Raw genomic sequence first — 24,751 nt, forward strand, 5'->3', positions numbered from 1 at the left:
CAGTGGTTCAACTGCAAAGGAATATTAGCTTTATTAGCCTGATTTTTCTGAATACTGAAGTAGCTAATTAGTGGTCTCTAAAGTAGTTTGTGCTAGGGCTTTAAATGGGACGGCTGAATTTATGATGAACTGTGCAATCAGTAATTAAATCAGTTCATATTTTTGAAAATGCTAACAATACAAGTTAGTAATAAGCTCAAGTTATAGATAATGCTATCTGAAAACAGAGAAGGCCTACATCCAGCAGCATAGTCAGAAAAATCTACTTGCTATTACCAGTTATATTAAAAACATCCTCTTCCAATTTGGTCACAAAACATTTAAACCTCAGAAATACTTCTGCTTCCACAAAAAAATAAGGAAAATTCCAATCTTGATAAAATTTATCAAAAAATCTCTAACCAAAATTATAAGTCTAATCAATAACTGAAACTTAAAACAACTTTCAAGTAGAGAAATATCTTAAGATTCAAGCACATATGTAATAATAATATTACCAAAAGATGCCCTCCCCATTGAGTATTTTAGGTTTTTTTTTCCCAATTCATGGTTCCTCTGAATCTAGAAACCAAGACAGCACAAAGAAGGAAGTATGCTTAAACTACAAGTCAGTTTCCAAACCTTCAGCGTACAACTCCTACATGTTATACTAAACAGAATGTACTGGCTACTGCCAAAAAGCTTTAGTTATATCAAAACACAAAGTCTTTGACTTAATAAATGAAATTCAGTGTTGTAAGTTACACATATATTAACCTTAACAGAAAAAGGTGAACAGATTGAGCTAATCACAGCAAAATACAAACATCTGTTGCATGATATTAACTCATCAGTAAACTATCCATTTGCATGCACAAGGAACTTAAATTTTATTCTACAATTTCTTCCTGAAAAGAATACTGCTACAACAGAAACGTTTAGGAATAAAACAGAAATAATACCATACCCAATTCCCACCAATCCTGTCACTTGATTACCAATAACTTTTATTTCCTGGACACCAAGAAAAAAATCTCACTTCTGTAAGACTAGAGTCAAAGAGTATCAAGCAAATGTATTCAGATGAAAATTAAAGTTGATACTTCTTCAGACACTTGTAAGCTTTACAGTGGCAGCAGCATTATAGGAACTAAGGAAGCTGTAGCTACAACAGCTTTCTATGATTCACAACTCTAGACGAAACAGTTAACATGGTGACTTTACTTGCACACCGCCTCCACAACAAAGACATTTGGCAAATGTAAGGAGACATTCTTGGTTATCACAACTTGGAAGAGAGGAGGTGTGCTACTGGCATCTAGCATGTAGAGGCCAGGTACAGTACTCTATGTCCTAAGACACAGGACAGCAACCCACAACAAAGAATCACCTAACCCAAAATGTCATTGGTGCTACAGTTGAGAAACACCAAGTTAAGGTTTCTCTAAGTATAGAGCAATAATTCTGTAAGGCACAGATTAAAGACAATGAAAATAATCTAGTAGCAGTAAAACCAAATTAAAAATTTTATCCATAAAGTTTTCAAGGTCAAGTTCTAGATAACATTATTTGCTGTAGTGCATAAAATAAATTGATTTTCTACCTTTTTCTCCTTTCATATAAAATCTTTCAATCTGCCCACCCCCACCAACACGCATACCTTGTATTAGCAGTTCAAACTGCAAAGCTTTAGGTCTTACCCAACATGAACACCAATGTGCTGGACACATGGGAAAATTCTGCCAATACTTTTTGGACAGAAAAAGTTAAGCACTTAAATGACTCAATGACTTCATTACTACCACACTTAGGTATAACTCAGTTGACCAATTAAGGAAAAATAAAAAGAAATATAGCTAAGGTTTTTTTTTTTCTAATTATCACTTAAAACTGAAAAAGTGAGACACATGACTGTACTTCAACACACACAGAGACCTACTGACTCCTCATTTGCACTTTTAGGAATGTGACTAAGGAAGTAATGGGCAAAGATAGACATCACAGCACTGCTGACAGTAGGAAAAGGATAAAAACCACCCAAGTATCCACAGATGATTACCTATAAATGAGGGCACATCAAAAAAAAAAAAAAAAAAAAAAAGGAAAACCATGTAATTTTAACACACAGGGATTTCTAAACTGACACAGAAATATTTCCTCAAAATATTAATGAACAAAAAAAGGTTAAAAATAGTAACATATAATGCCATTATGTAAAACACACACATATGTAGTTTTAATACACATTTATATACACGCAGAAAAAAGTGTATGTCCCCAAATGTTCTTGGCTCATGAAATTAAAAAAATCCCCTTTTTATTTTTTAGTAACAAACATGCTTCACTTTTGAAATTACAAAGAAAAAAGAGAAGGAACTCCTTCATTTGTGAAAGAAAAAGATGCACACAATTTAAAAACACAATTCTGATTTTATTTCCTTAAAGATGGTTTATTAGAAAGACAAAAAAACACTACTTTCACTTTCATCAATACTTCCATCAGATCTTTATTTACTTCCATTTACTTCAAGAGAGGAGAAGAGACTTAAAATGATAGGGTATTTTGGAAAGAATAAAGCTGACGCACTAGGCTATTTTTTTTCCCTCTCTGGGAACTATCACCCACTAAGTGAGAGGCCTGGCCCAAAATCTTAAAAAAAAAAAAAAAAAAAGTGACTATTTTTTTTACAACCATTTGCCACTCCTCCACCATATCTTCTCAATATCCTTCTGCAGTTTGTTCAGACAGAACTACTACAAGCTGGGTGCGGTTTTTTTTTTTTTTTTTTTTAAACCTGGAGAGGAAAACCTTTACCTTATTTCTGATTGTTTGCAAGAAGTAACAGTTATTCAAGATATTAAGTAAAATGGAACCAGGACCCAAGTCTTCTGTCTCAAAAATAGTTTTAATTTCCTTACTTCAGTACACTAAATCATTGTTTTGTAAGAATTAAATACAATTTCACTAGTACAAAAAAATTAAATGTTCAAAGGAACATATCTTAAAAATTCAGTGAAGAATTATGTTACTTTACTATCTGCTTCATCTTAAAACTTTTCCCATCAAAAAAGCAGTACTGTCTTGCTAAGACCAAATACAACCTTCTATGTAAGTTACAGGAAGAAGATGTCCAAGAATTCCCTGAACACATCTTAAAAATTCTTCCAAATTTCAAAATCTAATAAAAAGCCTAAGAAGTCTATGGTGGCATTTAAATTCTATTCTGGGCAAAAGGAAGCCACTGGGAATAGAGGACCTTTACTAAAAGCTTCAAATTCAAATTTAATTTGAATTAAGAAATAAATGCATATTACTCATATTGTCCCACTTAGACAAAATGTGACCTCAAAAACCTTTAAGGTATGCTCACAGTATAGAGATGCTATTCACATCTATGATGATGTAATCAGTTCCCAGATAAAAGGTAAAAAAGTTTCTCACTGATAAACACAAAACACCAAGAGACACTTTAATGTTACCATCTGTGTGTGGCTACAATTCAATTGTTAGATTCAAACATTCAATGAGTTTTGGAAGAAGTTTCACTGTCCAGTTTAACAGGACACAATTCAGCAAAGGGGGGAAAAAAAACCCAAACAACTCCTGTTTTAAGAGTCAATCCACAATATGAGATTTTGTTTTCCACCAATTCAACTGCATCATAGCCAGTATGAGTAGTGAAGAATAACATACGTGTACTAATCCTCCATGAACTCTTTTCCTTTTCAGGAAACAAAATGGTGGAGGTTAGGAAGACAGATCTAACATAAAAGAAACTATACATTTACATTATTTTAGTTTACATATGTAAACAGCTATGCATATGGATATAAACATACAAACTATAGGAGTGAATTAAACATCATGTTGTTTCAAAGAAAAAAAAAATTAATACTTACTTCCACTGGCAAACCCACTAGTGGCTGTTGCTTGCATCACCTCCCTTCTGTAATCCCTATCTTTTGGGAAGCTGTTAACTGCCATCTTGTTTGCTTCTTTTTGTCTCTGTTCTCTAAAAATAAAACATAGATAAACTCATAAAAATTACATCAGGTACAATGAGTTTACATATGACACTTCTGACCAAATGCTCAACAGAATGTTATATGGAAAATAAAAGAACTGAACATAGCCATAATATCAACTGGTATGGGAGATGAAACATAGCTAACAGAACATTAATGTTTCTCAGTGATAGCATTATAGCAATTGTTTATAACACCATTAAACCCTACAACCAAAACTCCCCAATATTAATTCTACACATATGAAGGAAACATTAATATACTTTAAATTATGAAAATGTTCATTATAAATGATAATATAGGTTGATATAAAATCTTAAATATACTGATGGTTTACAAGGTCCTTGTGGACAGTGACTTATCCAAGTTTTTTCTTTCTTTCTTTTTTTTTTTTAAGCAAAGAGAAATTATAGAAAACATAATGGGCCAACTATTGCAATTGAAGGGGGGAATGAGGAGTTTCACTAAGAAACCTAAGCTGAGAAAGTTCTAAGATGTTAAGCTGTAGTCAAGAATAATAAGTATTTTTTAATGAGTAAGAGCAAATACCTTTCAAGCCACTCTTTTGGGAAACCATTGTGAAACTTCGGTTCGACAATTGTAGTAGTATTTTTTCCCAGAAGAGCTAATATGCTCAGACCAGTCATCTGCAGAATCATAAGGCTTAAAAATACATTTTTAAAAATTAGAAAATATTAATACTATTTAACCACTTATTATGAAACTTCAACAGTCAATGGTTTTCAAAGCACATATAAGGGAAAAGACCATAAAAAAAATGTACCCTGATATAAAATGTAATTGTGTGTGTGTGTGTGTGTGTGTGTAGATATCTATCTATCTATGTGTGTGTGTGTGTAGATATCTATCTATATCTCTTAGGAGACTTTAGTCTATGAAAACCTTCAAAAATAACAATGGAAAATCCGGTAAAATACGAAATTAAAACAGATTCATATACATTAGTTTATTAAGCACAGAATGAGAAATGCAAAATTAACATCTTGACTTTGGAAAAGCATTACCAAAGTTCCCCATTACATAATTTTAATTGCTGAAATCCTGTCACATGGGGGGGGTGGAGATTAGAAAACCCATACTTAACTGATTTCATGACATGATGGCGTATCAATTTTAAACTCATGCACAATAATACTCATATATATTAGTAACCAAGAACAATTGGTCTGTATTCACTGTTACTTAGTGAAGAAAAAAAAAACCCACAGAATTTAAAAATAAAACTATAAACACAGAGCTAATTAAAAGCCATATATTTGCTTCACCTTCAAAATCCATGAGATTGGGCAAGCTAAACCTTGTCTCACATAATATATGAGGTCAGCAGCATCACTCATATCCCTGTAACAAAAACTAGCCTTTCAAAAACTCTCAGATACATTCTCTTTAGGTATTTTATAGGTATAGTAAAATTATAAAGAAATTAGAGAAATCTGAAAGGAGGGCCAATTTCCATGCTACTGATCTAAAAAGTGTAAAATTTAAAGAAGTGCACTGGCCCCAGGAATCTGGAAGAATCCCAAGTTACTTCTAGATGAATTTCTGGACTATTTCCTCAAAGGAGCTTTGAGATTAATGAAATGTTATACGTTGGTAGTCTACAATTCTGGTTCACCAGTGGACAGTGACACAATCTTAAAGCTTGAGGAAAAGAATGAACCTTCATGCCCTGCTGACTCAGCTTTAATTTTGCCAAGTAGGCAACAAGCCTAGAGATAGTCGTAAGAGTTATCCATACGCCATAAAACTAATTGGTGACAGAAAAAAGGATAAAAACTTAAGTTTCAGGATGCCCATTATTGCCACCAAATCAATACCAATTCTCAAAATGCTGCAATAATTTTAAGAGATGAAAAAATATTGCAGATTCTGTCACACTTATGCTCTTGGGATTATGCCTCAAAATAATGAAGCTATTGGCAATCAGCCCTGTGCCTCCAAACCTCTCATACAGAAAGTTAATTCTCAATCCTTCTAGTTTCCAAAGGTAGGCTACAACCAAGTTGCAGAAACCCAATCACAGAAGGCCAAGTTCTAAAAGCTTTTTCACCACTTACTACTCCCTGTACCTAAATTATTATACAAACTGAATACTTTTTTTAAAGATTTTATTTACTTATGAGAGAGAGAGAGAGAGAGAGAGGCAGAGACATAGGCAGAAGGAGAAGCAGGCTCCATGCAGGGAGCCAACGTGGAACTCGATCCCGGGTCTCCAGGATCAGGCCCTGGACTGAAAGTGGCGCTAAACCGCTGAGCCACCTGGGCTGCCCCAAACTGAATACTTCTATGCATGTATCTGGAAGATTTGGGTTGCTTGGAAGGTGGTTACATGAGATTGATTATGATAACTAGTCTGGTTGGAGAGGTAGATAAGATTTGAGACAGGTGGATGAGAGGACATCAGAGCAGGGCAGAGTGATCTACACCACTGCTCTTCAAAGCGATGGCTTTGTGAATTGTTACCTGTTCTGCAGGGGATAAGGAGCATGCATCAAAAAAAAAAAATTATATCAACATACTTTTTTCCTTGTCAAAGTCTCACTTTAAGAAAAAAGGGTATTTTTTTTTCCAGCTCAAGTAAATGGTATATTATTTAATGACAGTTAATTTACACCCAGGTTAACTCCAGGACAGTTAAAAGTTTACAGGCCAGAACCTTGAAGAATAGGAGTCTATGACACTGTGTGGATTCTGCCCACCAAATCTTAGCTCAGTATAACTTAATGTCTTACTTAACAAAATGTGTTTCAGCGTACAGCATTACAACAACATACTAATAACTCTAGTTTATCTTCTCCACCCCACTTCCATACTCAAAAAAAAAAAAAAAGGTTGTGGGGGGGAAACCTTTTAGTAATGGGAAATATTTAAATACTGTTGTGCAATAGGTGTTACAATGCTTTTCTTCATTGTGTATTTTCAACCTTATTGAAGTATGATTGACAAAACTGGAAGATATTTAGTGTATGCTGTGATGATTTGACACTGTGAAAGGATTCCACCCATCTGGTTCATTAACACATCATCACCTAACAGATTTTATGAAAACATTTAAGTCTTCATCTCAGCAAATTTCAATTACACAATATAGTGTTACCAGTTACCATCACCATATTAAACATTAGATCTTAAAGTTGTTAAATTTGATTAAAAAAAAAAAAGAGTATCTAAAACCAAGAACTAGGGATCCCCTGGGTGGCTCAGCGGTTTAACACCTGCCTTCGGTCCAGGGCGTGATCTTACTTCTCCCTCTGCCTGTGTCTTTGCCCCTCCCCCCCGTGTGTCTCATGAATAAATAAATAAAATTAAAAAATTAAAAAAAAAACCAACAAGCGAAGAACTAAACTTCAAAAAGGTCTGCAAACACTTCAAATTTGCTGGCTTAGGCTTGATATACTAAGGCAGGAGTTTTCCTTGTGTTGTCCAGGAACCCTTGAGGGACCCCAAAATCATTTCAAAAGATCAAAACTATTTTCATAATAACACTAATATGATGGTCTTTTTCTTCCTCATTCTACCACAAAAACAGTGGAGTTTTCCCAGATGCTGTAGAAAAGTATGTTATCATGGAAGATTGAATGCAGAGCACATCTGAAGTTTCCTCTTAAGAGAGGCATTAAAGAGATACTCAAGATCTATTTTTTTAATTTTATAATTATTTTTCATAAAAACATTACATAAGCTAACATTAAAGGGTTTACAATCAACTGATTTTAGAATTATTTTTCATAGTTATCAAGTTTTTTAAATAAAGATTTTGAGTTGGGGGACATGGCAGGCACTCTTAGGCAAGGGTGAGGAGCGGCGGGAGAAGCAGGCTCCCCACTGAATAGTATGACATTGAGCTCTATGCCAGGACCCTAGGATCCTGACCTGAGCCTACGGCAGATGTTTGATTGAGTCACCCAAGTGACTCATTTATCAAGCTTTAATTTTTAATATGGTAAATATTGGTAGAAGATAAACAACAGCTCTCAGTTTTCATGACTGTAGAGACAGAGGTCTTGAGACCAAAAGGGATGAAAAGGACTGCTCTGAAAGAATGTACTAAACAAATAAAGAGGCACCCATCTGCTCTCCTTCAATTCAAAATGTCTTTTAACCATGTTTTTCTCCTCTTAAAAAAGTGTATATCCCTTTCTGCACTCTCCCTTAAAATACAGAATCCTACTACTTCTTCCCCAAGTGAAAAGATGGAAAAAAAAATAGTTAATCCTAGAAATTAACTGATGAATTGTTAATAAGGAATGGTTCACTGAATAACATCTACAACATCAAGGAAAGGCATTTACTATAACAAAGAAATTCATGGGGCCTAAGAGTTTTCTGATAAATTTATATATTTTAAAAAATTAAGTAGAATATCTTCAGGCAAAGACTGGTTACAGAAAGTAGATCTTGAGAGCCTCAATTTGAAAAGCTCCAAAAAATGCAGAAGATATTTAAGGGATAACAAGTGGTGCTGGAATATAAATGCAAAGTCATCTGTGATTGAATTTAAAGAACTTCCCAGCAAATCAAAATTGGTAGATATGTAGAAGGGAAGATATCAATTAACTCTTTAAATGTGAATAATTTTTTTTCTAAATGAAGCAATTCGGAGGCGTCTTAAAAATCACAAATATGCATAACTAATCTATAACAAGCTACATGTGATCTGTAAGTCTTATTATGATTTATATTAGGAAGGAAGAGACATTCAAAAAAGTTTTTCCTAAATAGTTTATCATAGGCTAGGTTCTATGTTAAATCACAATAAATGTTCATCACAGGACTTAGGGAACTACATGTGAGTATCTTAATCTAATACTGAAAAAATAAGGTTAACTTCTACTAGACCATCATCAACGTTTGATACATATAAATCATTCATACAACCAAATGTCTATGTAGATAACTAGATAATATTGTTACTGATTTTCAAAGTTGGATTTAAAGTCTGAAAACTTCAAAGAGAAAAAAGAACTATTTTTAAAAAAAAGTTATTCCATAACTTCTTAAACCTAGGTTAAAATAATGTCTTGACCTACGTTATTCATCTGTTATTTTATTCTTTCATTATGAAAATATTAGATAAAAACTAATTTTATGTTTTAAAATTTTTACTCAAAAACTTCCATTAAAAGTGATTTAAAGACAAAGTGAGTTTACAGTAACCTGCAGAAAGATTCAAAAGCTAACATCTCAGATAAGATTAAATTTGTAATTTATAAATAATTTAGGTGTTATGCTCACAGCACTGGGTGCATTATAATGAAAAAGACCATTACTCGGAGATTATATACCTATACTTGAAATTTATAGAAAGGGAAATCCTGATTCTGAAAACACGTAACACTTAATCCATTCAGGTAACAGTCTTCAGCTTCCACCCATAAAATGAAATCCCCTGACACCGTTTATGATTTGGGTCCATCAAGCTTACATGCCCATTATTTATTCTTTCTGATTTCACTACATTTAGCCCATGTCTTAGAAATCAAAACAAGCAGAATTAGTTTTCTCTGAATTATGATTTTTTAAAAAGCCAAAACAATGTCCAAGTGGCCTGCCACTGTAACTATCAGCAAAGAACTACCAAATTGAAATTGTAATGATAAATGGCACTTTAGAGTTTGTTACTTTGCAAATTAACAAGGCCACTTTCCACGAAATTAGATTCATTCTAAAATCCTGAATATATACTTTATTGGAAATAACTCATTACAAGTAGTTTGATGACAACAACTATTAAGGTTTACTAAGCTGCTGTCTCAGCCTCAACACCACCCCCTTCTCTACTGTGATGCTACTAGGACTGGGATACTGCAAATAATGCTGTTTAGTCAGCTAGCTTCCTGTTAGATTCTGCCCATAGGAGGCACTGGAATTCACACTGAGAGGCAGGACAAGGAGACACCTAGCAGCCACAGCTCCAGTTTCCAGTTCTCTGTTATCTGACCCAAGCCAGAACCAGCTTCATCACACCGCTTGCAGGTACTATATCACCAGTTCTGCAGGGCCCCTCCTTTAAGCCATTAGGTTCTAATAACTACATCCTCTTCCTACCATACTTCAGCTCTCAGGGTAAATATATATATACTGTATGTGTGTTACCTCAGTGTTCCTTTTTGGTTTCTCCACTCCTCAATAACAGGCAGTATGTGCTTAACCAATCCTGCATGTAAAATTTTCTGTGTTGTCAAATTTTCTGTGCTAAAATAACTAACATGTTTTGTTTTCCTACCTAGACTCTGTTACAGTATTTAAAATTATTCTAAATTTATCTTCATGAAAATGCTATCTATCATTTATGTTTTGAATTTCTTTGGAAATGTACTACCCACAATGTTTCAAGAAGGGGTAAGAAATAATCAGTCTCAAAGACCTTTCAAATCTGATTAAGGTAGGATGATCACCCAAATATCCAAGGCAAAATCTGTTGGATTCAACCTACACTTTTATAGCCTTCTAGTTGTTCTTTCCTTTCTGTATTTTCCACGCTACCATCTGATAGAATTTTTTAAATTCCAAGTACGAGGTTACTTCACCATTTATATTATTCAATACCTCTAATTAATTAATGTTATTAATTCTTTCAAAGAACCAACTCCTGGTTTTGTTTGATCTGTTCCACAGTTCTTCTGGTCTCGATTTCATTGAGTTCTGCTCGAATCTTTATTAACTCTCTTCTGCTGGGTGTAGGATCTATTTGCTGTTTTTTTTTTTTTTTTCTCTAGGTCCTTTAGGTGTAAGGTTAGCTTTTGTATTTGAGTTCTTTCCAGCTTTTGGATGGCTGCTAGTATTGTGATGTATTTCCCCCTCAGGACTGCTTTTGGTGTATCCCAAAGGTTTTAAATGGTAGTATATTCATTCTCATTAGTTTCCATGAATCTTTTTAATTTCTCCTTAATTTCCTGGTTGACCCTTTCATCTTTTAGCAGGATGGTCCTTAACCTCCACGTGTTTGAAGTCTTTCCAAACTTCTTGTTGTGATTTAGTTCTAATTTCAAGGCATCATGGTCTGAGAATATGCAGGGGACGATCCCAATCTTTGGGTATCGGCTCAGATCCAATTTGTGACCCAGTATGTGGTCTATTCTGGAGAAAGTTCCATGTGCACTTGAGAAGAATGTATTTTCAGTTGAGTTTGGATGTAAAGTTCTGTAGATATCTGTGAAATCCATCTGGTCCAGTGTATCATTTAAAGCTCTCGTTTCTTTGGAGATGTTGTGTTTAGGAAACTATCAAGTGTAGAAAGCGCTAGATTGAAGTCACAAAGTATAAGTGTATTATTATCTAAGTACGTCTTCACTTTGGTTATTAATTGATTGATATATTTGGCAGCCTCCACATTCGCGGCATATATATTGAGGATTGTTAAGTCCTCTTGTTGGATAGATCCTTTAATTATGATATAGTGTCCCTCTTCATCTCTCACTGCGGTCTTCGGGGTACGTTTTAGTTTATCGGATATAAGGATGGCTACCCCTGCTTTCTTTTGAGGACCATTCGAATGGTAAATGGTTCTCCAACCTTTTATTTTCAGGCTGTAGGTGTCCTTCTGTCTAAAATGAGTCTCTTGTAGACAGCAAATAGACGGGTCCTGCTTTTTTATCCAGTCTGAAACCCTGCGCCTTTTGATGGGGTCATTAAGCCCGTTCACGTTCAGAGTTACTATTGAAAGATATGAGTTTAGTGTCATCATGATACTTATTCAGTCCCTGTTTTTGTGGATTGTTCCAGTGGACTTCTTCTTAAAGGGGAATTTTGAGAGTCCCCCTTAAAATTTCTTGCAGAGCTGGTTTGGAGGTCACATATTCTTTCAGTTCCTGCCTGTCTTGTAAGCTCTTTCTTTCTCCTTCCATTCTGATTGAGATCCTTGCTGGATAAAGTATTCTCGGTTGCATGTGTTTCTCATTTAGGACCCTGACTATATCCTGCCAGCCCTTTCTGGCTTGCCAGGTCTCTGTGGAGAGGTCTGCAGTTACTCTAATACTCCTCCCCATAAAAGTCAGGGATTTCTTGTCTCTTGCTGCTTTAAGGATCTTCTCTTTATCTTTGGAATTTGCAAGCTTCACCATTAAATGTCGAGGTGTTGAACAGTTTTTATTCATTTCAGGGGGTGGAATCTCTCTATTTCCTGGATATGAATGCCTGTTTCCCTTCCCTGATTAGCAAAGTTTTCAGATATGATTTGTTCAAATACATATTCTGGGCCTCTGTCACATTTGGCGCCCTCTGGAACCCCAATGAAACGTAGGTTTTTCTTCCTCAGGCTGTCATTTATTTCCCTTAATCTATCCTCATGGTCCTTTACTTGTTTGTCTCTTTTTTCCTCATTTCCCTCTTTGCCATCAACTTGTCTTCTATGTCACTCACTCGTTCTTCTACCTTGTTAACCCTCATCATTAGAACTTCTAGTTTGGATTGTGTCTCATTCAATTGATTTTTAATTTCTGCCTGATTAGCTCTAAATTCTGCAGTCATGAAGTCTCTTGAGTCCTTTTTGCTTTTTTCTAGAGCCACCAGTAGCTTTATAATAATGCTTCTGAATTGGCTTTCTGACATTGAATTGTAATCCAGATTTTGTAACTCTATGGGAGAGAGGATGTTTCTGATTCGTTCTTTTGAGGTGAGGTTTTCCTTCTAGTCATTTTTCTCAGTGCAGAGTGCCCAAAAACATGTTGTATTGGGAAAAGGAGAAAAAGAGAGGAGAGAAAGACGGAAAGAAAAGAAAAAAGAAGAAAGAAAAAAGGAAGAAAAAAGGAAGAAAAAGAGAAGAAAAAGAAAAAAAAGAAAGGAAAAAAGGGGTGGGGGAAGCAAACAGAAATAAAAAATAACAACAACAACAACAACAACAACAAAACAAGGGGGAATATCGTCTGATTCTGTATCCTGCAAGTCCCTTGTCTTACCCTGGAACTTTCCAGTGCTGCTTGGTCAATAACTTGTTTTTCCCCTGTCCTTCTCGCTGGTCTTCTGGGGGAGAGTCTATTGTGCTGATTTTCAGTTGTTAGCACTTGGGGGAGCTGCTCAACCCCCTGCCTGGTGCAGGGCTCAGTGGGGGTTGTTTACCCCGTGAGGCCCCAGTGCGCAGGCGCCAGCGAGGGGCTCCCAGCGTGCACTGGGCTCGAGCGCGGTCCCCCGGACTGACGGCCAGCCGACCCTGCGGACAGACGGGCCACAAAGCATGTCGCCCTGCGCCTGCTGAACCGCGAGCGCCCGAGGATGTCAGCGCTGAGGAAGGTGCGAGCCGCGGGGGCCGAGCTGCCGGGGCGACCGGTCGCGGGCTGCGCGGCGGCCTCGTCCCTCGCGGCGCCTGGGTGCCTCGCCGGCGGTGCTTCCCGGACCCTGCACTCCCGGGACGTGGGTGCCGCGCGGGCTGTGCCGGAGACGGGCGGGCTGGAGGAGCTGCGGGGCCTGAGGAGGGGGCGGCGTCCGGCTCCCGCGGGGCAGCGGCGAGGGCCCAGGGGCCCAGGCGGAAGCGGCTCGTGTTTAGGGCAGCGCCAGCGGCGGACAGACGGTCCCTGGACAGCTCGAGAGCCTCCGGCCACGTCGCCCGAGGCAGCAAGTGCCGGGTCTGTCCTCCGGATGCTGAAAAAAAAGATGTGAGTCTTACCTGAGTCTGTAGGAAATTGATACCTGTGGTGCCTTAGCTCTATCTGCACCAAAACCAAACTCAGGTGAATTTGCTATGGTTGTCTGTCACGAGAGAAGGATGTTACTGATGTATAGTATTTGAAAATCAGCCACTTGCAATGTGCTTTTGCTTCACAGGCTAGAAGAAATCTTAGTCCATTTTTTTCCATCAAATTGGCTGAAATTTGCCTGCCTCAAGCAGTAGCAACTCTCAAGAAATGAAAAAGTTGAGATGTGGCATTTTTCCTAACAATACATGTAAAGACTAGAGTGCTTGATTTAGTTTTTATGGAATTGCCACGGTACCTTTGTGTATCGTTGTGTTCATCAGCACCCCTTAACCATTAAACAGACATGCCCAAAACAATGCATGCATGTGTGTCTCTATTTAGTTGTAATGTGGCCACTGTTTCCTTCCTATAAAATGGAAATTATAATGTTATAATGTTAACAAGGTGGTTTGTGAGTTTCAAATACAATAGTGAAGATCTTCTTTCTTTGATAGTTACATAGGTTAGGCAAATACAAGCAGGCATTTAGTATTAAATTATAGCACGTGAAAGACCAAAAAGTAGTGATAGGTGGTTGTTATTTCTACTAAGAAAAGGACACTAATTTTTTTTCAAAGTCTTAGTTACACTAGCTCTTGAGTTTTAAGCTTGGTGGTTTTTCAAAGTAAATGTGACTAGTAAGTGGCGAGGAAGCATAGTCACTGATATCCTGGTTTTAGAAAAGCAATGAGTAAACAAATTGATGTTGCTAGCATTTAAGTGGCACAGTAGCATGTGTACTATTACAAGGATCTTCCTGTAATTGCTGTAAAATGTGCTTTTAATGTTTACTGTGCCCCTCTAGTCCATTCTATGTTTCTTACTAGCTGCCCCCCACTCCCAGCCTCTATCACACGCAAACTTCACGTGTGTCTTTTGACCCATTCTGTTCACTTTCAAGTATGTCAACAAGCAAGAGAGAGAAAGCGAGCCACATGTGCACGTATGCGAGAATGCGCACAAGTGCTAGAATGTGCAGAGGGAGATGGAGAGAGAAATTTTAGCAGACTCCCCACAGAGTGTGGAGCCCTGTGAAGGATCCGGGGTCCCGACCCTGAGATCAGGACCTGAGCCCAAACCAGGAGTCGGGGTGTAACCAACTGAGCCACCCAGGGGCCCAGGTAGAGACCTCTTCTTAATTGGCTTTGACTTTATTTGACCATGGTAGGAGCCAGTATATTGAAAGGGTTAAAGCAGCAGAATGATGATATCAGACTGGTTTTTTTTTTTCAGAAGTAAAATTTAGTTGCTACAGAGATGGGATGGGCCTGGAGATTTCCAGGTCAAGACAATGGCAATGAACCCATGGGTGAGGGAAGGAAAGTGATTTTTGTTTTGAGAAAGGGAGTTGGATGCTCAGCCTGCCCTCACCATCAGGGTGATGTTTCTCAACATATTGAAACTCCTCCCCCGTGTTGGTTAAACCTCAGCTCCTAGACACCACATCCACTAATCCAACCACCAGATTGTTGATGCCAGGCCATCGGGGGTTGAGAGAGGGCTCCAGAGACCTGCACAAGCCCTGACCTACCATTTCTGACATAATTGAATATCTTCTCATAAGAAAGGTGATTTTAGTTTTATGTTCATTTGCTATTTGGCAGTTAACCAAGTAGAACTTCCTACTGTGTAGTTGGATACGTGGATCTTGAGGATAATTAGTAAGTTCTAGGTTGTAGGTAATAGACTTGGGAGTCGGGTTGCCAGATAAAATACAAGGCATCCAGTTTAATTTGAACTTAAGAGAAACAGTAATTTATTTATTTATTTTTTTAGTGGACGTATGAACTGTGCTGTCTTTTTATATTTCCTTTTGTGAAATCTCGCAACTCTGATTGGGGTGTCATCAACATTTAGATAGTAACTCTTTGTAACCACTTTATTGAGACATATATCAGACAGTTTACCCATCTCAAGTATATGTGCAAGGATGTGAAGTGTACGCACAAAGTGATGCAGCCACCTCCACGATTCTAGAATAATTTCATCTCCTCCCAACAAACCCCTGTCTCATGTAGCTGTCTACCGCTAATCCTTCATCCTCTGACCCTTCCTCACTCCAGCCCTATGCAACCACTAATCTACTTTCTGTTTCTATTTACCTGTTTTGGACAATTCATGTAAATGGAATCATATGGTGGGTAGATTTGTTTGCCATCGGCTCCTGTCACTTAGCTTAATCCACATGATAATATGTAGCAATACTTCATACCTTTCTATGGCCCAGTAGTATTTATGGATATACCAGCTTTGTTAACCTCTTTATCCAGCTTTGGACATTTGGGTCATTTCTACCTATTGCCTATGATGAATAATGCTGCTAAGAATCTTTACATAGAGGGGCTGCACGTGGCCTTATGGGCTGAGAAGAAAAGCCAAGGTGATCGCAGTAATGAATGCTGTGGAAGAAAACCAGGGGTCTGGCTAGTCTCAGAAGGTGGAGGAGGCCAGTCCTCCTGCAATGCAGCAGCCCACCAACCCTGCATCCCCCACTGTGGCCACCACACCTGAGCCCGTGGGGGCAGATGCTGGGGACAAGAACACCACCAAAGCAGCCAATGATGAGCTGGCCTACGAGGACGGCCGGGGCTTTGGCACTGGGGAGCTGGTGTGGGGGAAACGTCGGGGCTTCTCCTGGTGGCCAGGCCGCATTGTGTCTTGGTGGATGACAGGCCGGAGCTGAGGAGCTGAAGGCACCCGCTGGGTCATGTGGTTTGGAGATGGCAAGTTCTTGATGGTGTGTGTTGAGAAGTTGATGCCGCTGAGCTCCTTCTGCAGTGCTTTCCACCAGGCCACATACAACAAGCAGCCCATGTACCGCAAAGCCATCTATGAAGTCCTGCAGGTGGCCTGTAGCCATGCGGGGAAGTTGTTCCCAGCGTGCCACGACAGCGATGAGAGCGACACTGCCAAGTCCGTGGAGGTGCAGAACAAACAGATGATCGAGTGGTCTCTCGGAGGGTTCCAGCCTTCTGGCCCCAAGGGCCTGAAGCCACCCAAAGAAGAGAAGAACCCCTACAAAGAAGTTTACACAGACATGTGGGTCGAACCTGAGGCAGCTGCCTATGCACCACCCCCCCCAGCCAAAAAGCCCCGAAAGAGTACGACTGAGAAGCCTAAGATCATTGATGAACGCACAAGAGAGCAGCTGGTGTACAAAGTGCGGCAGAAGTGCCAGAACATCGAGGACATTTGCATCTCTTGTGGGAGCCTCAACGTTACCCTGGAACACCCTCTCTTTGTTGGAGAAATGTGCCAAAACTGTAAGAACTGCTTCCTGGAGTGTGCATACGTATCACCATGATGATGACAGCTACCAGTCCTACCACACCATTTGCTGTGGGGGGTGGGGGGCAAGGTGCTCATGTGTGGGAACAATAACTGCTGCAGGTGTTTTTGTGTGGAGGGTGTGGATCTCTTATTGGGGCTGGGGGCCACCTGGCAGCCATCAAGGAGGACCCCCGGAACTGCTACATGTGTGGGCACAAGGGCACTTACGGGCTACTGCGGCAGCGGGACGACTGGCCCTCATGGCTCCAGATGTTCTTCACCAACAGCCACGACCAGGAATTTGACCCTATGAAGGTTTACCTGCCTGTCCCAGCTGAGAAGAGGAAGCCCATCCGGGTGCTGTCTCTATTTGATGGAATTGCTACAGGGCTTCTGGTGCTGAAGGATTTGGGGATTCAGGTGGACTGCTACATCGCCTCCGAGGTGTGCAAGGACTCCATCACGGTGGGGAAGATCATGTATGTTGGGGACGTCTGCAGCGTCACGCAGAAGCATATCCAGGAGTGGGGCCCATTGGATCTGGTGATTGGGGGCAGTCCTTGCAATGGTCTCTCCATCATCAATCCTGCCCATAAAGGACTCTACGAGGGCACTGGCCGGCTCTTCTTTGAGTTCTACCACCTGCTGCATGATGCGCGGCCCAAGGAGGGAGATGACCGCCCCTTCTTCCGGCTCTTTGAGAATGTGGTGGCCATGGGCATTAGTGACAAGAGGGACATCTCGCGAATTCTCGAGTCCAACCCTATGATGATTAATGCCAAAGAAGTGTCAGCTGCACACAGGGCCCACTACTTCTGGGGGAACCTTCCTGGTATGAACAGGAGGCCATTGGCATCCACTGTGAATGATAAGCTGGAGCTGCAGGAGTGTCTGGAGCACGGCTGGATAGCCAAGTTCAGCAAAGTGAGGACCATTACTACTAGGTCGAACTCCATAAAGCAGGGCAAAGACCAGCATGTCCCCGTCTTCATGAATGAGAAAGAGGACATCTTACGGTGCACTAAAATGGAAAGGGTGTTTGGCTTCCCTGTCCACTATACTGATGTCTCCAACATGAGCCACTTGGCGACGCAGAGACTGCTGGGCCGGTCGTGGAGCGTGCCGGTCATCCGCCACCTCTTCGCTCTGCTGAAGGAATGTTTTGTTTGTGTGTAAGGGACATGAGGGCAGACTGAGGTAGTGACACAAAGTTAAACAAGAAAACACAAAACACAGCAAAACACTGACAACATGAAGATGGAGAGAAGTATCCGCACGCAGAAGAGAAAAAGGAAATTTAAAACAAAACCAGAGGCGGAAGTACCAGAGGGCTTTGCCTTGCACAAAGGGTTGCACATCATCTCCTGATTTTTCAATGTTAATCTTCAGTCCTTTTTAAAAACAAAACCAAGGTCCCTCCTGTCTCCCCCTCCCCTTTTTGTAGGTAAAACCTTTTGTTTTCTACTCTTTTCAGAGGGGTTTCTGTTTGGATTTTTGTTTCTTGCTGTGATTGAAACAAAGAGGGTTTATTGCAGCAAAAACCAGTAACAGGACATAGCAACAATACCTTGCAGAGGAAGGACAGGAGGGAAAAAAAAGGAAATTCTACAGAAATCTATATATTGGAGTTTTTTCTAACTATGTATGTTTTGTTGTCTTCTCTAGCCTGATCAGATAGGAGCACAAGCAGGGGGTGGAAAATAGTGACGCTCAGCAGCAGACTTTCCTTCCAGCCGCTGAGCTCTCTTGCCAGCACCATTCCTGGTCATGCAGAACAGAGCCCAATGAGCAGCAGGGAGACACATCACACAAGACCCTTTTATGCAGTATTTCAGGTGCTTACCACACAGGAAACCTTGAAGAAGATCCATTTCTATAAGCTGCTGTTACCTCTTCCAGTTTGTGTGTGTGTGTGTGTATATATATATAAATGACAGATATGAGATATATATAAAAGGTACTGTTAATTACTGTACAACCTGACTTCATAATGGTGCTTTAAAACAGCGAGGTGAGTAAAAACATCAGCTTCCACGTTGCCTTATGTGCAAAGGGTTTTAACGTTGGATGAAGGGAGGCAGCTTGAAGGTGAATCGTTGCCATTCATGGCGGGCTTTCCCTCTAGTGTTTAACAAGGTGAAGGAGGAGAATTCGGGACCACGTACTCCTGCTTCTCCCTGCCAAAAACGGGTATGAGGTGAGATGGGGTGGGTCGGACCGTGGAGGGTTGAGAGTGGGATTCATCCAGGCTCACGCAATAACCTTTCGATTTTTTTTTCCAAAAAAAAGGAGACTCCCTCGGCAAGATGGCAGTTAAAAGGGGTCTTCATTCCCAGTTTCTCACATTAGCCAATTCAAGGGCTCCTTGTGGTGGGATCAGAAATTATCCAGAGTGTGGGAAAGTGACCGTTAAAAACCCCACCTGGAGAAAAAAAAAAATACAAAATGAAAAAAAAAAAAAAGGAACCTTCACATACAGGTATTTATGTGGACATATTTTCATTTCTGGGGGCCATGTATGTAGGAGCGGAATTGCTGGGTTAAGTGCTAAGTCTGTGTTTAACACTTAGAAGAACCAGCAGTTTCCCAAGGTGGCTCCACTGTTTTGTATTCTCACCAGCAGTGTGTGAGGCTTCTGATTTCTGTATGCTTGTCAACCCTATTTTTTATTTTTTTTATTTATTTATTTTTTATTTTTTATTATTATTTTTTTTTAACCCTATTTTTTAAAAAAAGATTTTATTTATTTGAGAGAGAGAGCAAGAGAGCGAGCAGGGAGGTGGGCAGTGGTGAGGGAGAGGGGCAGAGAGGAAATCTCAAGCTGACTCCTTGTGAACACAGACCCTGATTTGGGGCTCAATCTCACACGACCCTGGTATCATGACTTGAGTCAAAATCAAGAGTCGGCTGTGTAACCAACTGAGCCGCTGAAGTGCCCCACCAACACTTGTTTTAGCTAACACTTGCTTTTGTTTGACTTTTTTGTTCTCACCTTTCTAGAAGAAGGTGGGACATGATACCTCCTTGTTGCTGTGGTTTACGTTTCCTTGATGACTGATGAAGTTCATTATCTTTTTGTGTGTTTATTGGCTATTTTTGTATCATCTTTGCAGAAACGTCTTTTTGGATTCTTTGGACAGTTTTCTCATTAGATACCTTTGAAATAGTAGACTTCTTTTTAGAACAGTCTTAGATTTACAGAAGTGTCTTTTCCATTTTTTGCCTATTTTTAAGGGAGTTGTGTTTTTCCCTTATCATTGAGTTTTAACAGTTGTCTTTTGTGGATACGTGTCGTTTATTAGATACGTGTTCTGCAAATATTTTTTTTCCAGTCTGTGGCTTGTTTCTTCATTCTCTGAACGGTTTCTTTCACAGAACAGAAGTTCTTAATTTTAATAATGTCCAACCTTGCAATTTCTCTTTCATACGTTGGGCTTTTGGAGTTGCATGGAAAAACTCCTTGCCATGCTCAAAGTCACCCAGGAATTGTGCAGATTTGTCTTTATATTTAGTTCTGTGATCTAATTTGAGTTCATTTTTGTGAACAGGGATAAGTTCTATGCCTAGATTCAAAGATTTTCTGCATGTGAATATCCAGTTGTCTAGCATCAGTATTTGAAAAGACTGGCCTTTCTTCACTGAATCGTCTTTGCTCCTCTGCCAAAGACCAGTTGATTGTATTCGTGTGGGTTTTATTCTGAGCTCTGTTATGTTCTACAGATCTGTTTTTCTGTTCTTTTTTTTTTTTGTAAATTTTTATTTATTTATGATAGTCACACACACGCAGAGAGAGAGAGGCAGAGACACAGGCAGAGGGAGAAGCAGGCTCCATGCACCGGGAGCCCGACGTGGGATTTGATCCCGGGTCTCCAGGATCGCGCCCTGGGCCAAAGGCAGGCGCTAAACTGCTGCACCACCCAGGGATCCCTGTTTTTCTGTTCTTTGACCAATACTGCTGTGTCTTTATTACTGAAGCTTTATAGGAAATCTTGAAATTGGTTGGTGTCAGTCCTTTGACTTTGTATTTCTCAATATTGTGTCAGCTGTTCTGTTTTTTTTTTTTTTTGCCTATTCATGTAAAATTGAGAATGAGTTTGTCATATATATGTGATAACTTGCTAGGATTTGGGTTGGGGTTGTGTTGTATATATAAACCAAGTTGGGAAGAATTGACATCTTGATCATATTATATATTCTTGTCCGTAAACATGGAATTTACTTATGGAGATCATCTTTGATTTCTTTCAACTGAGTTTTTAAAAATATTTATTTATTCATGAGAGACACAGAGAGCACAGAGAGAGAGAGAGAGAGAGTGGCAGAGACACAGGCAGAGAGAGAAGCAGGGAGCCCGACGTGGGACTTGATCCTGGGTCTCGAGGATCAGATCCTGGGCTGAAGGCGGCGCTAAACCGCTGAGCCACCCGGGCTCCTCATCAGCTGAGTTTTATACGAATTGAGATTCTGTACACTTTTTGTTAGATTGGGCACTAATGTAAATGGTATTTTGTTTTTAATTTCAAATTCCCATTGTTCATTGGCAGTGTGAACAATGCTATCTTGGGCAGACCCACCATGCTGATGGCTCTCTGTGGCCTGAAGCCTTCTGGAGCACAGGTCCCTCTCATATTCTTTCTTTTTGTCTGGTCACACCCTTAAGTACACCCATGAATGTCCTTCATCTGCTCTAGAGATAGGATTATGATTTTCAAGCATTTCCTCCTGGGTGGGCTTCCAGCAGTTACCCGCCAGCTTCTTGGGCCCCAAAACAGGTCTCACTGGAGGTGGGGTTGTGGAGATCTACTAATTTTTCAGCCTCCCAAGACACACTTCTGTCCATAAGTCCCCTTAAGAAGCCATTTCTCATCAAGGTGGACTTGTCAGCCTTTTTCTTCTCTCTTTCATAGAACACAGGTATATAGGAAAGTAATTGATATTTGTACATGAAGTTTGCATCCTGAATCATTGCTATAATCACTTACTAGTTCCCAGAGTTTTTTTCGTGTTTCTTTAGGATTTTCTACATACATAGTCATGTTGTCTCTGAACAAAGGCAGTTTTACCTTTTCCTTCCCCATATGTAAATCTTTTCTTTTCTTTTCCCTTCCTAGAGGATTAGCTAGGACTTCTTCTTAAGTACTGAATCTTTACTAGTGGTAAGAGGGGAATATCCTTGCCTTGTTACTGATCTTAGAGGGAAATCTAGTTTTTCACCATTAAGTAGGTTTGCTCTAGGTATTTTATACATGTTTATCAAGTTGAGGAAGTCCCCTCTATTCCCAGTTTGGTGGTAACTTTTATCATGAATACGTGTTGGATTTTTCTTAATAATTGTTTGGCATCTGTTGATATGATCAAATAGATATTTTTTATCTTGTTGGAGTGATGGCTTACACTAATACTTCTGCATATTATACAGCCTGTGCATTCCTGGAAAAAAAAAAAACATTGGTTTTGGTATAGCATCCATATTATATGTTGTTGAATTTGATTTGAAATTTTTCAAATTTTTTTGAAGAGTTTTTCATCTCTGTTCATAAGAGATATAGTAGTCTATATGTCTATAGACTATATAGTAGTCTATATCTCTATAGAAAAGTATAGACTACTATAGTTTTCCTTCTTCTGCTGTCTTTATCTGGTTTTGATAGTAGGATAAGGCTGGCCTTATAGAATGAGTTGGAAGTACAGCCTCTCTTTTATTTTCTCTGAAAGAGTTTGAGAATTGGTATAATGTCATCTTCTTATTTTTGCCAGTGAAGCCGTCAGGGCTCAGTGCTTGCTGTTGAGGAAGGTTACTAATTATTGATTTAATTTCTCTTTAGGTATAGGCCTATTGAGATCACCTATTTCTCTTTGTGTAGGAGTTTTTGTTACTTGTGTCTTTTACGGAATTGGTGCGTGTCATGTAAATCCTCAAATTTGAGGGCATAGGATTATCGTTACCTTTAATTTTTAATCTCCGTGGGATCCATAGCGACGACTCTTCTTTCATTTCTGGTATTAGTAATTTGTCTCTTTTCTCATTTTTTCTTGGCTAGCCTGGCTGTAGGTTTACCAATTTTATGAATCATCTTAAAGAACCAGCTTTTGACTTTGTTGTTTTTTTCCCCAATTGTTTTCCTCTCTCTCTCCCCTCCCTCCCTTCCTTCCCTTCCTTCCCTTTCCTTCCTTTCCTTCCTTCCCTCTTGATTTTATGTATTTATTCATGAGAGACACAGAGAGAGTGAGAGGCAGAGACATAGGCAGAGAGAGAAGCAGGCTCCATGCAGGGAGCTGGATGTGGGACTGGATCCCAGGAATCCAGGATCATGCACCCAACCGCTGAGCCAACTGGGCGTCTTCCTTCCTTTCCTTTCCTTTCCTTTTTCCTTTTTCCTTTCCTTTCCTCTGAGAAAGAGAGAGAGAATGAGCAGAGGAGAAGGAGAGGAAGAGAGAGAGAGAGAATCTCAAGCAGACTCACCTGCTGAGTATAGAGCCTGACTCAGGGCTCAGTCTTATGACCCTGAGATTATGACCTGAGCCAAATCCAAGATTCAGATGCTTATCCGATTGAGCCACCTAGCCATGTTTGCCTGTTTCAATTCCACAGATTTCTATTTTATTCTTCCTTTTCTTCTCCTGGCTCTTCTTGTTCTTGTTTCCTAAGGTAGAAGCTTAAGTTACTGATTTTAGTGTTCTCTTCTCTCTCTCTCTCTCTCTAACATATGCCTTCAATGCTGAAATCTTCCTCTAACCACTCCTTTGCAGCCTTCCACAAATTTGCATAAGTTGTATTTCCATTTAGTTCAGAATAGTTAAAAATTTCAGTGCTTCAACTTTAACTCATTTAATTTCCAAATGTATGGAGATTCTTCTGCTGTATTTCTCTTACTTAACTCCATGTGGTCTAAGCTAATGGTGTGTGATTTCCATTCTTTTAGATAGTTACAGTGTGTTTTATGGCCAGGATGTGGTCTGTCTGGTTCTGCGTGAGTTTGTGAAGACTGTGTAGTGCTGTGTTAGATGAAGTGTTAGACTAGTTGGTGCTGTTGTGTTCAACTGTATCCGCACTGATGTTCTGCCTAGTGGGTCTGTCAATTATTGTGTAGAAGGCTATAGAAGTTTCTAAAGGTGCTAGTGTGTTTATCCATGACTCCTTGGATGTTATCAGTTCTGCCTCATGTATTTTGACCCTCTCTTGTTAGGCACATACATACACAGTAAGGAGTGTTCTGTGTTCTCAGAGAATTGATCCCTTTTTCACTGTGTAATACCTTCTTTTATCCCTGAGAATTTTCCTCATTCTGCCATCTGCCTTGTCTGAAATTGATATGAGTTCTTCAGCTTTCTTTTGGGTGGTGTAGGCCTGGTTTCTTTCCCCCTTCCTTTACTTCTCTTCTACCTGTGTACTTCTATTTAAAATTTTTTATTTATTTATGATAGTCACAGAGAGAGAGAGAGAGAGGCAGAGACACAGGCAGAGGGAGAAGCAGGCTCCATGCACCGGGAGCCCGACGTGGGATTCGATCCCGGGTCTCCAGGATCGCGCCCTGGGCCAAAGGCAGGCGCTAAACCGCAGCGCCACACAGGGATCCCTGTACTTCTATTTAAAGTAGGTATCTTGTAGACGGCATATAGTTGGATCTTTTTATCTGCTCTTGCAGTCTCTGGTTTGATTGCTTGCTTGCTTGATTTAATTTATTTAGTCACCAAAGACATAGAAGGAGAGGCAGAGACCTAGGCAGAGGGGAACCAGGCTCCCCACTGAGCAGGGGGCCTTATGTGGGACTGGATCCCAGGAC

At 39.6% G+C, this 24,751-nt stretch overlaps 1 protein-coding gene and 1 pseudogene across 1 annotated transcript in view; one reads left to right on the top strand and one right to left on the bottom strand.

Annotated features, from left to right (window-relative positions):
- Positions 1-4,667, bottom strand: part of LOC144309459 (WW domain-containing adapter protein with coiled-coil-like) — a 28,631-nt gene extending 23,964 nt beyond the window's left edge. The window contains exons 1-2 of the mRNA XM_077890529.1: positions 4,555-4,667; positions 3,880-3,992 (exon numbers count right to left, since the gene is read on the bottom strand). Of these exons, the coding sequence (XP_077746655.1) occupies positions 3,880-3,992; positions 4,555-4,664 (223 nt within the window). The 5' untranslated portion in view covers positions 4,665-4,667. The remainder of the gene's footprint in view (positions 1-3,879; positions 3,993-4,554) is intronic.
- Positions 4,668-15,589: 10,922 nt separating this feature from the next.
- LOC144309458 (DNA (cytosine-5)-methyltransferase 3A pseudogene) lies at positions 15,590-20,684 on the top strand (annotated as a pseudogene).
- The last annotated feature ends 4,067 nt before the right edge of the window (positions 20,685-24,751 follow it).

This window comes from Canis aureus, unplaced genomic scaffold, assembly GCF_053574225.1.
Source record: "Canis aureus isolate CA01 unplaced genomic scaffold, VMU_Caureus_v.1.0 NW_027326411.1_RagTag, whole genome shotgun sequence".
NCBI lineage: Eukaryota > Metazoa > Chordata > Mammalia > Carnivora > Canidae > Canis > Canis aureus.